Source organism: Tasmannia lanceolata, unplaced genomic scaffold (assembly GCF_043159265.1).
Source record: "Tasmannia lanceolata isolate RefF3 unplaced genomic scaffold, GAP_Taslan_0.1 ptg000003l, whole genome shotgun sequence".
In the NCBI taxonomy this organism is placed as follows: domain Eukaryota; kingdom Viridiplantae; phylum Streptophyta; class Magnoliopsida; order Canellales; family Winteraceae; genus Tasmannia; species Tasmannia lanceolata.
The window spans coordinates 10,402,523-10,417,542 of NW_027518680.1; the positions used below are offsets into that span (position 1 = coordinate 10,402,523).

The 15,020-nt window shown below is 38.9% G+C and overlaps 2 protein-coding genes across 7 annotated transcripts in view; one reads left to right on the forward strand and one right to left on the reverse strand.

Annotated features, from left to right (window-relative positions):
* The first annotated feature begins 1,430 nt into the window (after positions 1-1,430).
* The window catches only part of LOC143850713 (chlorophyll a-b binding protein 7, chloroplastic-like), a 61,547-nt gene continuing 47,957 nt past the window's right edge, over positions 1,431-15,020 (forward strand). Inside the window, exons 1-8 of one of the 6 annotated variants that reach the window (XM_077359945.1) lie at positions 1,431-1,632; positions 1,730-1,896; positions 5,257-5,403; positions 5,694-5,830; positions 7,304-7,980; positions 8,723-8,775; positions 8,905-9,018; positions 12,127-12,554. In XM_077359945.1, coding sequence (XP_077216060.1) covers positions 1,504-1,632; positions 1,730-1,896; positions 5,257-5,403; positions 5,694-5,830; positions 7,304-7,425 — 702 coding nt within the window. In that variant the 5' untranslated portion in view covers positions 1,431-1,503 and the 3' untranslated portion in view covers positions 7,426-7,980; positions 8,723-8,775; positions 8,905-9,018; positions 12,127-12,554. Of the gene's footprint in view, positions 1,633-1,729; positions 1,897-5,256; positions 5,404-5,693; positions 5,831-7,303; positions 7,981-8,722; positions 9,019-12,126; positions 12,555-15,020 lie in introns of those variants that run through there. The other 5 variants (XM_077359939.1, XM_077359969.1, XM_077359954.1 and 2 more) reach the window with 5 other exon arrangements.
* Positions 11,268-14,942, reverse strand: LOC143850702 (putative wall-associated receptor kinase-like 16). The gene is made up of 3 exons (XM_077359930.1): positions 14,047-14,942; positions 13,651-13,806; positions 11,268-12,671 (listed from the first exon to the last, which is right to left on the reverse strand). Exons 1-3 carry the CDS (start codon positions 14,936-14,938, stop codon positions 11,488-11,490), a joined length of 2,232 nt encoding a protein of 743 aa, XP_077216045.1. The 5' UTR covers positions 14,939-14,942; the 3' UTR covers positions 11,268-11,487.

Below are 15,020 nucleotides of genomic sequence, written 5' to 3' on the forward strand. Positions count from 1 at the left end.
ATCTGTATTTGTTAATAACGTAGAGGTAGGGGTGTAAACGAGCCGAGGCGAGCCGAGCTTGGCCAGGCTCGGCTCGGCTCTTTAAGCTCAAAAGCCAGGCTCGGCTCGGGCTTGAACCAGGCTCGGCTCGGCTCTGCTCGGTCAGGCTCGCGAGCCTTATCGAGCTCGAATTATTTTAATTTTACACCCCTCATTTTCCCTGGACAGCCCTATCTAGTGTTTTTTTACTACTCTTTTTACACTAGGGGGTGGTCCAAGTAACAAATGGGGTTCCAAAAAAGAAGTGACATATTTTGCCTCCCCCTTTCACTCCCTAGACAACCCTTTTAGTGTATATATTAATATATAATATATATATTTAAACATATTAAATTCTTAACGAGCCTTAACGAGCCGAGCCGAGCCGAGCCTAACTCGGGCTCGGCTCGTTAAGGATTCGAGCCGAGCTCGAGCCGAGCTTTTTTCGAGACGAGCTCGAGCGAGCTTCCGAGCCCGAGCCAAAATTGACACCCTTACGTAGAGGAAAATGAGCATGCTAGATCTTGTGTTTCTAATAATTGGAAAAAGGATGAATACATATGGGGGAACACATTGTAAATGCTTTAAATAATAAAATGTATGATGAATCTGTAAAAGAACTTTGGGAAACCCTAGGGAAGAAATACCTAGTATAGGCTGCAGGATCTAAGAAACATGTCATAAGTAAATATTTCATATTTATGATCGTGGATGAGAGATCCGTAACGGATTAATTGAACGAAATTCAATTGATCATGGTTGTCGTTATATGAGAACTCATGGAATTTTATAGTGGTGATGAATTTCTCTTGCATTATATGTTTTGCGAAACGACTATGACTATCAAAGTTGTTTGCTTATGTTAAATTGCATACTTGATCCATCCGTTATAGGACGCTTGTCCACTCCATGAGCATTAGCTCATTCCTTAAATGTCATTTTTCAGATTACGGGGAATAGATATAGATACGCGGAATGGGAAATGGGATGATGAGTGAGGATTTACTTAGTTTGGACATTATTAGATTTATTTATCTTATTTCCAGCATTGATAGAGACAAAAAAATTTGTTAACGGATTTATTTATTGAGGACATGATACTTGCAAGGGGGCCCTTGCATAAGGAGGCGGAGAAGGAGAAGGGCTCTTGATTGGATCCACATCATTTTTGGTAACCTTTCAAAAAACAGATGAGAAAGTAAATTGGGTTGCACTTTAATGACGTGGATCCAATCAAGAGCCCTTTTCTGTCTCTTTATACAAGGGCGCCCTTGTATCTATCATTCCTCTTATTTATCATTGGTTGAACCTTAAGAGAGAGTTCTTAATTTGGAATTTAGTGAAGGACTTACTCTTAATTAAAGGGATCATGGATTTTAGTTGCTCCAAAAAGATTTTGAGTGGTTAAAGATAAATGAATATAAATTCCTCGACTTTCCCTTTTTTATCCATGATCTAAAGCTCCATCCTCCATGTAAGAGAGACATGGCTCTCGTCTTACCACCCCCTTATTCTCTAAAAGGAATGGCTTCAAGGGTTTTTAACTCAAGGCCTCGAACTCGCTATTTAAATCCCAAATCCCCGTATCCTGTTTGTAAAGCCTCATGGCAAGAGGTCTGCTTTTCTATCTGCTTCTTCTTCCCTACTTGAAGGGTTTTGTTTTCTCTCTCTCTCTCTAGATTTTGATTTCAATCTCGGACTCTTGTTGTAGCTTGCTGGGGTTCTAATATTCTCTGCGATTCCTTTCACTGCCGTGAAAGCCATTGCCAACAGTTCCATTGGAGAGGCCCTACAGAAGAGGTTACAGAGCACCAAGAAGGTTGCCATGGAGGATTCATCCAAGTTCAAGGCGTTGGCAGAAAGTGCTAGAGAAGAGAGGCAAGTTGAGGGTTTTTCAGTGTTGATTGTTTGATTTGAGTTTTTTTTTCTTTTATATTTCTTGGGTCTTCTTTGTTTCTTGAATGGGGATTGGTTTAGGGGTTTTGGGTTTTGGAAAATGTGGGAATTTACATTGCCTTTTGTTTACACACCCCATAATTCAAATTTTGAAATCAATTATTGCCTTTATGATCAGGCACCCATTTAGGCGTTTGGCATAATTCATTAGATTAAAAGTATATTAGGATTTGTATACAGGAAACACAAGAACTCAAGAAGAGAAGAGGGTGTCTCCCTCAACTTTTATATAAAATTAGATTAAAAACTCAATAATCATAACAAAGCCAGCCAGCGCCCCCCCCCCCCAAAAAAAAAAAAAAAATCCTAATTCGTGCATTCATCTATAATAGCAGCACTTAGATGCAAAAAGAACCATAATCCAACAATAACTTGTCTTGGAAAAGAAATATATTCAAAATAAAAAATGCTAGAGATAACTTTCATAGCTATTGTTTCGAACATCCCTCAATTGATTTCCAGATCAGTCAATTTACTATTAAACGCCACGATTGATGGATTGGAGTTTCAATCGGTGGATTGCGTCTTCAACATGGTAAAACATGTGTTTCTTCTTAAACCATTGATGGGTTTATTCTTAGCATGATTCAGAACCTCTATGTAATCATGTCCCACCTGATCTGCATCATTCTCTCTAGGTTGAGAGGAGAACTCGTCCTCAAGTTCAACTCTTATTCTTTCGTTGAATCTCCACGATATGGAGCTAGGTGCTTGACGTTGAACACATCAAGAGTAAGATTATGGCTTGGAAGGTTCAATCGGTTGGCATTGATGTTGATCTTTTCAAGTATTTCATAAGGATCAATCTTCCACGGACTGAGTTCACTACATTAAGCACTCAGGGAACAATCTTTATTGAGGATGACCCAAGCAAAATCTCCCACATCAAACACTACTTTCTGGCGATGTTTGTCCACATGATTTTTCACGTGAGAATCAATCTTATGAGGTTTAGCATCAACATTTTTGTATTACAATATACACGCTTCATGTTTGGTACCAGAGCAAGATGAAGGCAGATTTAGAATTAAATTCGAATGCCACCTCAGATGGATTGAATTTCCATAATCTGTTTGTAGACCTAATGAATGCAAATTTGGCTTCGAATAAAGCATTATTCTCGAATTCTTAGGATTGCTCCCAAGAAGGCTACAGAGAAAATGACCAAGGCTTCAATTCACAACATCCTTTTTCCCATCGATATGTGGATGACAAGTGCTACCAAATGAGAGTCTGGTGCAAAAAAGTTTTCAAAGACTTAGCCAAAAGTTGAAGTAATGGAACTTGACACATCGTTTAGGTGAACAATCTCATGGAAGTATAAAGAAGTGATATGTGATGCATCCATTGTCTTCTGAGAAGCTATAAGATGCCTCATCTTTGAAAATCGATCAACTACTAAAAATGCCGAATCCATACCTCTTTGTGTTCTTGTATGACTCAAGACAAAATCTATACTCTTATCTGTCCATCGAGCTTCTGGCATAAATAACGACGTATAAAGTCTGGGATTATTTGTGATTCTCTTCGAGGTTGAGCACGCATGGCATCATTCAACAAATCAAAACACTTCCTTGTGAATATATGGCCCAAATGATTCTGTGGCTGTAAGTTGTAAAGTCTTATCTCTCCCAAAGTGCCCTTCCCCATGCAGCTCTTGGATGATTTTGACCTGTAGAGTATTTTAACACAATTGATTTTCTTTAAATAGGAAACCATCTTGAATGAAGAAACCATTCCACTTTCCTTCATATGTTCTTAAAGTACAGATCATAAATATATAAATCACGACACATCTCAAACCCAAGTGCCTTGGTGTGTAAGATTTAGCAAAGATGGTCTCCATCGTAAAGCATTGGCTATGCGATTTTGAACGCTCAATTTGTGCTTCAATATGAAAGTGAACTCTTGTAAATAAGCAGCCTACTTTGCATGTCTTGAGCTATGCTTTGTAGGCTATTACTAATATTCAAGGATTCATGATTGAAATATTAGACAAAGTATCTTTCAATCAAATAGTGGCTCCAATGTCGTAGAGTTTGCACCACGGCGTTAAACTCGTCATATGTGGAATAGCGTAATTTGGCACCGCTAAACTTCTCACTTTAATAAGCAATGAGCGACCTTTTTGATAGAGTAATGCACCCAAACCAACATTAGAAGCATCAATGAGCGACCTTTGAATCATTTGGATCATGAACGTGCCACTACTTCAAAGGTCGTGAATTAGGGATCTTTTAGTGTTCTCCAGTTTTGACAAGATAAAAGGTTATGTTAAACTAAAGTATAAAAGATAAATAACGCCTCTCTCCAACAGCTTAAGCTTCTGGAGAAGTTGATAAGTTAACATAGTATCAGAGCCAAAGGTCTCGAGTTCAAACCTCCCGGGTAGCAAAAATCCACATGCGATGGTCGGCCCAAAGTGGGACCACATGTGCCACGTGTTTGCCAAGTGGGCCACACGTGCGGGGGAGTTTTAAAGTATAAAAGATAAATAACGCCTCTCTCCAACAGCTTAAGCTTCTGGAGAAGTTGGTAACTTAACAGGTTAGTCCCCTTCTGTTTAGGGCATGTTTGTCAACTGGTTTTTTGAGCTGTGTCTCGGCATTCTCAATTATCAGATGCATGATGAGCCTTAAAATCAGTAGGGTTGATTCATCATGATAATCCAAATACCAGACATTCTTTTTGTCTTTGCTTTTAGATGTGTCTCTACACAATCCTTCTTATGGTTTGCCGTGCTTTTGGTCCTACTTTGTTATAATACTTTTATTTATTCATTTCTTTGCCCAAATAAATAAATTACAAGCAAAGTTAAAGCATGAATACTTCCCCTCTCCTGCTTCCCTGCAACCGCACACCCACAATAAAAAACTACTTCTCCAAGGAGAGAAGCGGCCAAGACAGTAAAGAATAAAAATTTTGTATTCAACCCCATATTTGCTAATACTGGTGATATTGTCTGCTTCCCTACACATGAGGCTTTCATGTGATTGGCTTTCAATTACCCTATTTCATAAATTTTTATCAAAATAAGAAAAAAGATTGGTGTATTGCCAAGTCAACTTCATTCCTGATAGTTATAACCAACGAACTATTTGAGAAAGCACCATAACTGTTCTGAATGTTAAACTCTGCTTTCTGCCACACCTACATGTACGAAACTGAAAGAGCAGAATGTGCATCTCTAAAGTCTTAAAAATTAAATGACCATTTGGATATTATCTGAGTAACTTATTTTTTTTGTTACATTTAATGACATAACACTTAACTATTGTTCAGTTTTTGGTATGGAAAGGAGCGCCCTCTCTGGCTTGGTCCTATCCCTTACGAGTATCCTGCATACCTCACTGGAGAATTTCCTGGTGATTACGGCTTTGATGTCGCAGGCCTGAGCAAGGATCCTGTAGCCTTCCAGAAATATTTCAAGTACGTAAACTATGCTATTTTTTGTTCATCTTTAATTACCCACTAACACGTTGAACATATTACATCCTTCTCATCACCATCGAAAAGGCAGTTGGCACTGAACCTTATAACTGATATGGAGATAGGAACAAATTTGACCATCTCTACTGATCAGATCAACCTGAAATAATTATGCTTGTATGAAATTCATTGACAAAACAATTTCAAGATGCCCATAGACTTGCCAAACCCAACATTGAAGTTTTCAATATTCCAAGACGAAAATTCTAAGTTCTGTTACCTCCCTGCAGCTTTGAAATACTTCATGCTCGTTGGGCTATGCTTGCATCACTTGGTGTTCTTATTCCAGAATTGTTAGACCACTTTGGCATTGTGCACTTTGTCGAACCTGTGTGGTGGCGAGTTGGCTATGCAAAGCTTAAGGCAAGTATCTATGCGGCATGATAATTTATGAACCCGGGAAAATTTTCAATTAAACTTTAATATATTACTCAATAGTGGTTTCATTTACACCTATTTGTGTGATCTAATGATGCTTTAAGGACAGTGCATTCCAACTTGAAATCCTTCACTCATTATTTTCTTCCAAAAGTAAAATCACTTGGCATATTTCATCTATTGGGGGAGGCTATGGAAAGTAGTGGGGGGGTGGGAGACAAGTGTGAGTTCTAACTTGAAACCCTTCTTCCTCAAAGATTCCGTTGTGTGCCGTAGCCCTTCTTGATTTTTTTCAATTCTCTTCTCTAATTTCTCCAATCAAGAGGGATTTGACTGACATCCTTAAAGTTTGTTGGTTGTCAATGTATAACCTTGAATAACTGGTTGGTTTCAGGTGTACTGTTTCTGATGAAGCATCTTCTATTGTCATTATTAAACGAAAATGACCCACTGATATAGTTTGTCAATTTCCAATGCTTGAAATGACGTCTTAGTCATGCTTTTCTTAATTACTATTTTCCAGCGTATCCACAACCTTCACGGCCCATCTATAGATTAATTTATGACATCATATTTGTAAATTTAACCAATATAAATGTTTATATTAGTTGCATAGGCTCTTATAGATGGCTAGCTACAAAATTTTATATATAATATAACGGAATATGTAATTATAATTGCATATCTCTTTCCCTCCCTCACCTTAAATGTTACCGTGGTGGTAGCACCCAATATCGAGTGCTAGGATATAATGTAAGCCGTGGTATGTTGAATGTTCTGTTATGGTGGAGAGCTTTCTAAAGAACCACCAAAATGCCCTTGTTTTGTTATTTTTTACCGCCCATGCCACCATCCTTTTAAGTATGCAAAAAACCAAGAAAACAATTGAATTTACAACACCATGCCATTGAGCCCTTAAAACGTGATTTTCATTCCAAAGACACGATTTCTCCCCAAAATGGAAAACCAGCCCAATCCTCTCCCATTGCTTCACCCAAATCTTCCTTAAATACACAAATCCATTCAAATAACCCTAAACCACAACTTAGATACCATATCCCCACACGTAAATCCGATTTTCCCCCTTTAAAACCTTCCCCAAATGCCCAAATCTATGTCAAATCCCTAACTTCTACCCAAATCTTCCAATCACCTTACCAAATGCCTTCTAAACAACCTATTTTACACTGATTCCGTTCCAAAATTTCATCCAAATCCAATCAAATCAGATTTTGAGAACCCTTAATTGAAACACTAAAAATAGCACTTTCTCCTCTTTTTTACCTATAAATAGCCCCCTCTACAACCCTTCAATGGCAAAAAATTCAAGAGCACAAGCTCCCTACAAGCTATCAAACAGTCAAGCTCTCTTTTTCTCAAGCTATTTTTCTACAATTTTCTTCCCTCAAGCTTTTCACTTTTTGTCTTTCTTTTCACTGTTTTCATCATTTACGCCAGGCAGCGGTTTGGGCCTCGTCCCAGGAGTCTTCAAACATCCCTACAACGCCCATCCACACGATCTCCGTCACTAATGTCGGCACGATTCATTACTCTTTTCCTGCGGCCTCACTCGTTCATCTGTGAATTGGGACCGTAAAGGGAAGGATTGAACTCTCTTGTTTGTTTTTGAAATTTCATGTCCGTGCTGAATTTCATTCTCAAAATAAAGATTGCATAATCTAATAACAAGGTGACAATTGGGCCAGGAGGGCGACCCGGCCCAGCATGTGGGCTGTGCACGGCCCGTGTGCTATAGTGATGGGTCGTGTGAGGCATGGCCCAATAATATAATCTAACCTGGTCTGGTCTGCGGCCCATGATGGACTGGCAAGGCACGACACACGATTTTTATTTTTTAATATTTTTACTGAAAAATACCCTCAACAACTAGAAAACGACTAGTTTAGGGTATTTTCGTGAGTTAAATACTTTTTACCCAATTACCCCTTCCAACATCTAGAAAACGATTAGTTTGGGGGTATTTTTGTAAAGTGAATGTTTTCTTTGGAACTTTTCTGTTACCTGATAAGTGGGTCTGCATATGCTTTACCTCAACAGGATATTTTATTTTATTTTTTACTTTTTAATTTTATAGGTTGTGGATATAATTTACTCACAGCTTTTTTTTTTCTATTAATGGTGAGTGGGTTTCTTTATAACCATGGAAAAATAAACGTGGATTTTTTTTCCGGTTCTCTAATATTGAAATTCCATTCCAAAGATTTGTGTTTCTTCTTGTATTTCTTTGATTTTTACCTCTGAAATAGATTTCCTTTTCACAACTCTACTGTCTTGAAGAAGGTGATTGCAGATGGATAGTGGTTATTTTAGAAAAGGGGAATAATCCTTTATTGTGAGCTTGCTCTATTAGGGCTCTTTGGGTGCATAATCTTATCTTTCTATGCTGCTTTCTTTGTTCAGTGATGACTTTTCCACCGATTCCTTTATCTTGATTTGCTTACTGAAATGTCTCAATTATGCTGTTTCTTTCTGTATATTTACTTGTTCTTTTTTCCTTAGTTTGTTAATGAATCATCCAATTATTTGTAGATAAACAACAAATTGATGGTACAAAGAGGTCGGCATAGCCAAATGTGAATCCTTTTTTTTTTTTAAGAGCAATGATCAAATCCCCCATTATATGTGAATCATTTTTAACTCTTCTCTAACTTTTGCAATTTTTGCCCTGAAACTGATCTATAGCAAATAATTGGGGGCCTCCTAGGGATATTCTTATTTGTAAACAAACAAGAAACTTATGGTAAATTGAGGTCTACAATAGCCACATGTGAAACTTTTTTGTTGTTGACGATGATCAAATCCCCATTCTATCTGCATCATTTTAAACTCTCTAACCTTTTCAATTTTTGCTTTGAAACAGGTCTGTGGCTACTAAATGGGGGCCTCATAAGGATTTTCACTTGGCAAAGAAATGTCTAAATCTAATGTTCCATAAGAAAAATCTGGCATCTCATAGCATTTTCCATTCTTAGATTCTTCCACTTTAACTTTACCCCTTATAACACTTACCAAATTTGATCAATGGCTTGTTTACTTCTACAGATTCCAAGGAGTTAATAAATGAAGCGTCTGGCCGTCAGAAAATCCCAATTAAGCAGATCTATGCTGCCATGAACAATCTAAATGCTTTGAACTTCGTTGGCCATGGTATAGCAGGTGAATATCTATTTCTAACTGCTGCAGTATTACCCTCTATTTCATTCTCAGAGATCAGAATTTCATCAAATTAAAACAAAAAACACACATCTTTCTTCTAAATATTTGGCACCAATCACAGAGGACAAAATACTAAGCACGGGAACCCTGAGAAAAACTAATATGATGAACTGCAAAAAATATGTTGTTTTACTTTTACAAAATCTGGCAATAAAATGCTTTAAAGATAAAATACAATAGAAGTATATGTGAATGTGTAGTCATATATTTAACACAGTGCTGCTGAAGAAGCAATGTAAATGGTCAATTGAATGTTTCTAAACATTTTTTATCAATCACCATATGTACAAATATGTGTCGTGATCTTAGAAGCACGAAGCGGGTGCGGGGGCGGAGGCTGAGGCTAGAGCGGGGGCGGGGAAGCGTGGGGTCTAAAAGAGTCTAAGTTTGGGAGAGTCATGAGGGGAGCTTGTATGTAATATTTTCTTTATATATCTTTCAAAATTCAAGTACATCAAAACATAATAGTTTCTAACCATTTTCATATGTATCTTTCAAAATTTAAGTAATTTAAAAGCTAATTTCCAACCGTTTTCACCGTCTTCATTTGTGTGCACTCGTTCCTCGTGCCTTCTGAAGATGCACAAGCCTTTGTGCTTGCTCTAATGAAGTACTTTGAAGAGTTTGAGGAGTTTGATGAAAGGAAGTTGGTGATGGTGGGACTTATAGAGTAATAGAAGCAAAGCCCGGCACGTGGGCTTTGCATGGCCCGTGTGCTATAGTGAGGTCATGTGAGGCACGGCCCAATAATATAATCTAAGCTGGTCTGGCAAGGCACGACACACTATTTTTATTTTATTTTTTATATTTTTACTGAAAATACCCCCAACAACTAGAAAACGACTAGTTTTAGTGGTATTTTCGGGCGTTAAATACTTTTTACCCAATTACTCCTTCCAACATCTAGAAAACGATTAGTTTTGGGGTATTTTGGTAAGTTAAATAATTTTCATGTATATCCTCCCAACAACTAAATCACTACGTATATTGGTAAGTTAAATAAGTTTCATGTATACGCTAGTTTTGGGGTATTCCGGTAGGACCCAGTTAGATTTCATTTACGGCATCATTCCCCTTTCCCAAAGTATGGTCTGCATTTCGGATACGGGATTGGAAGCTGCTAGGCACTTATATCGGTCTCTACTTGAAAATGAAGATTTTACGTAAAATAATGGGGCTTTCCTAGGCTTTAGAGAACACGGATTCATTGGGTGACTACTCGTTGAAGGCATGCCTATGCGGATGGGTCCGAGGTACGTACGTGGTTCTATCGTGGATAGCCACCTATCATTTAGTGGTATTCTTCTGATTTTTTTAGCAGGTTTGGGTTGGTTTACACTTATGGACTTCATGGGGTTCAACCGCAGCAGGGTTTTCCTTGTTTTTCGGAGGTTTCGAAAAAGGAAATGATGAAAGAAAGGAGAAGTGGTAGTAAGAGAGGGCGAAAGACAGTGTGAAAGGTGCAAATATACATGTAGAAAGGAAACAACTATATGTAAGCAGAGGCCAAGAGCCCCGGGATCATGACATGGTTGCATGACCCATAGCTGTATCAAGTGAGAAAGACACGAAGAACAAAAAAGACTATTCATGATTGAGAGGTCAAGAAAAAATAACTAGATTACTCACCAGAATCTTGGAGTCATAAGAAAAGATCAGATTGGGGAATCTCGGACCGCCGGGAGCAAGAAGCCTCTCAGGAATGTGTTATAAACAATTTGGGCATTGGGTCCCATTGAGGCCACATACTCCATTGAGGCGGAGATTAGAGTGATGCATCAAGGAATAAGGTTGTTGATCATAATCCATTGGATAAGGTTAGTAGAAGGAGACTCCTTGAATTGGATAAGGTTGCTTGAATAGTTATCATATTGGGTGGAGGGTTCGTCATTCTCTTTCCATCATGTAAGGTGATCGACTAATAGCGAGGCCGATAGGCTAGCTAGGGAGGGGCATCGAGGGTGGAGTTGGAAGTACATGATTTCCTTACTCCTTAATGTGTTGTTGTCTTTTGTTGCCTTTTCCTTTCTTGTTGTTTGTTCTTGATTATCTTGATCGTGGGGGTTGTCCCATTCTTCCTATCTTTAATTTAATCCATTTCCATTCGAGAGAGAGAGAGAGAGAGAGAGAGAGAGAGAGAGAGAGAGAGAGAGAGAGAGAGAGAGAGAGAGAGGGGGAGAGTAGTTTGATGGTATTTGAATCTCTTAGATGAAATATTATATAGGTTTGCATGTGAATTCGGTGCCCTCGTCGGGGCATGCGAACTACATTAAATAATGGCAAAGAGATTACACATAAATACAACTCTTTTTTATATCTATACTTATAATAGAAAACATTCTATTTTGGCCAACAATAATCTTTTTGCTAACAATAAGAACTTAATAATCTTAATAACGAGCATCGCAATCACCGTCCGATCTCTAACTCTAATAAGACGTCTTTGGCTTCCAAACTATCTTTCCCAACACCTTGGCTGCTGTTGTAGAGTCCGGATGGTTCACCAAGCAAATATTCACTCTCGTTCTTATTCAGTTCAACCCAAGGGTGTACCTCCAACCTTCTCAATCCATCGAGCTCCACAACCACCTCTTTCATCGTCAGCCTTTCTTCTCCTCTCATTCTCAAGCACCTCTTTGCAAGATCAGCAACTGCATAGATTTGCTCTGTCCCTCCCTCATCCACAACTCGTTTCTCCAAGATTTCAAAAAGACGGTTTTCTTTCATTGACGAAATGAAATACATAGAAAGATTTCTCTCTTTCTCGGATCTATCGGAAGAAACTGGTTGGTCCCCTGTTAAGAGCTCCAAAAGAACCACTCCAAAGCTATAGACATCACTCTTCTCTGTTAATTGACTTGTCTGAAAGTATTCCGGATCCAAGTATCCTAGGGTCCCTTGCACTAACGTTGTTATTTCAGTATAATCCAAAGGAACCAATTTTGAAGCTCCAAAATCAGACACTTTTGCTGTATAATTTTCATCTAATAGTATGTTGGTAGATTTGACATCTCTGTGAATGATTGGTAAGGAAGTTGCTGAATGCAGATAAGCAAGTGCTCCTGCAGCTTCAGAAGCGATTCTCAAACGGTTTTCCCATGAAATGGAAGATGCACCACCCTTGCCATGGACATGGTGGAAGAGGGTTTCATTGGAGATAAACTCGTAAACTAGTAAGGGAACTTCAGTCTCCAAGCAACAACCCAACAACTTCACTACATTCCTATGGTTGATTTGTAAAAGAATAGAAATCTCATTTATAAATTGCTCGATTTGGATTCCATCGGCTACTCTGGACTTCTTAATGGCAACTATTCGATGATCTGCTAAAATTCCTTTGTAAACTGTACCATAACCCCCTCGACCAATGATTCGATTTTGGTCATAATTGTCAGTTGCCCTTCTAAGTACCTCTTCAGTAAAGATCTTGGCTGTATTGGTAACACTTTCATGGGAAGAAATTTGTTCTTGTAATAGCAAGCCTCCGTTTTGTTGGAAGAATTTCTCTTTTAGTTTGATGAGCTTTCTTTTCCTTACTCCCCAGTATATCCAAGAACTGCTAATAAGTAGAAACAGAAGGCCTACACATACACCTGAATCAACACACATGACATGGGCAAGATGTTAAAATTATCAAGGATTGGGAAAGAAAGACGTAATGGGACCCCATGTAAATAATGCTTGGGAGAGATGAGACCCCCTTTATGTGTGATACAAGGCATCCTCACGAGTTGAAATGGTCCCATCTAGTTTCCACAAGTGGGACTCCATTTACAGACCTCCAGAGGTAGACTCGAGAGGGACCTCGTCTTTGATAGCTATATAAACATTGAGGATGGAGAAACAATCCACAATATCTAAATAATGTAATACAAAGTATTTCATGTGTGTGGGCGCGCTTCTGCCTATGCATGAGAGAGAGAGAGAGAGAGACCGGATTTAGGAAATGTGGATTTAGTAAATGTCTTAGGGAATCGATTGTTTTCCGTAGGAGGACTTTCCATAGGGTTGAAATTTCGCAATCTAAAATATGGTTTCATTTGGAGAAAATAGGACAGAAGAAAAGTCCTCCACAACCTATTGTTTCCCTTTTAAATTTACTTGTAGTGTAAATCATTTTGCATTTAGAAGTTGGTATTTTCACCCTTCTCTCTCGATGTAGAATGTTTTCATTGGATGTTACAGTTCCCAATAAGCTCCATTTGAGCCAAGGAAGAAAACTCTAATAAAAAGTAGGGGAAGCTACCAAAAAAATCGCGTAGAAATTTATATTTTTAATTATCATTTCGTGGCTGGCTCTCACATGCAAAAGCCAGCCACGAAATGCCTTTCTTCTTTTTTATAGAATGATTACTCTCTCTCTCTCTCTCTCTCTCTCTCTCTCTCATGAGATCAACCCCTGTGGGAAGAGCCCTTCACCATCGTTCTAATATATGAACGTCGGTGTATATATAAAATTAGGTACGTTTTTTCAGAACGCCGGTGATAGAATGTCGGTAATAAGCATTTTTGTTGTAGTGGCCCTTTGAGTTTTATTGCAAAATTTTGTTTGAAGAGGTAAGAGGGAATTACCTAGAACAACATGGAGGGTTGGAAATTGGCAACCAGATCCGTCTTCCCCATAATCACCAAGTGTGCCCTTTGGGCATCTGCAAGAATAGCTTCCTTCCGTATTATGGCATTTCCCATTTTTGCAGGGATTTGGATAACCGACGCACTCATCAATATCTACACAGCCATCACAAGCAACAGCATCTCTCGTTAGGACTTAAATAAACATATTCCAATAGAGGAGATTCCATTTTCTTATTACAAAAGGAGTTGCAAAATGATGCTAACGAGTTATACTTTTTTGTCATCTTTATAATATTGGTGAGCTGACATGAGAAAATTCCCGGTCAACCAACTCAACCAGTTTCTCTACCATGTTTTGGTTTGAGTGTTTGCATAGAGAATGAGAAAGAATACCTTGGCATGCATCAGGAAGGTAAGGGTTCCCTTCGAACCCCTTTGGGCAATAGCAACGATACCCACCACTGTCTGAATCGTTACAGGTATTTTTCGAGCCGCATGCATAAGTAGAAGTGTTTCTCCGAGCTACTTCGCACTTTTCATTCCCTATCACCCAGTCTAGTACCCTTGGGAACTTTCTCTTAGTTTCATCAGAGAAATTTTGAACGGAGATGAGTGGAATGGAGAAATTGAAGTAATCCTTTTGGACTAAAAAGGCGTAGCTACATGGACTGAAATCCTTGGTGCTAGTATGGTTGCTAAAGCTTTCAAGGGAGAATCTCAAGTACTTGAAATCCTCTGGGATAGAGGTCTGGCAACAGCCAATGCCGGAGCACGTCCCGTTTCTTAAGCGCTCTTTGTTAGCGCAAATTGAGACACATCCAGTAGTGAAGTCTGTACCACTGGGGCCTCTGATATAGGCCTGGGTGTCGCAGCCAATGGCAGTGAATATGTTTTGTGTACTGGAAAAAGTGTATGGGGTTCCTGTAAAATTAGTGGACCCACGGGAACGATTTTTCCCGGGGGCCGTCTCGGAGTAACAGTCCCTTCCCATCCAACCACTAACGCGTATTTGCCCTTCTTTTAACAAAATCTCAAGAACCTCAGTGCTGCGCTGGGAAATAAAAGGCTTTGGAGGGTTGAATGTGTGATTGCAGGTTATGTCGAAGCCTGGAATGAAACAGTTGGGATCTCCAATGCCAAAAGGATAGGGAATAGTGACGTTGCCACATCTATCTTGGCACCCAGGTTTAGCTATTGAAGATGCTAATGCTGTTGTTAGCCATAACAGCTGAAGCAACACATGAAGTGCCATCTCTCCTTGGCACTTCATGCTGTTGTTAGCCATAAGAGAGAAGCCCGGATGATATATATAATATTTGATGAGAAAGGTTGTAAGCGATATCATCTGTTTCTACGCTCCGAGAAAG

Coding starts and splice junctions, on each gene's coding strand:
- LOC143850702 (XM_077359930.1), bottom strand. CDS start 14,938: ATGGCTAACAACAGCATGAAGTGCCAAGGAGAGATGGCACTTCATGTG. Junction 13,807..14,046: donor CCTTCCTGATGCATGCCAAG/GTATTCTTTCTC, acceptor ATGGCTGTGTAG/ATATTGATGAGTGCGTCGGT. Junction 12,672..13,650: donor AACCCTCCATGTTGTTCTAG/GTAATTCCCTCT, acceptor GTGTTGATTCAG/GTGTATGTGTAGGCCTTCTG.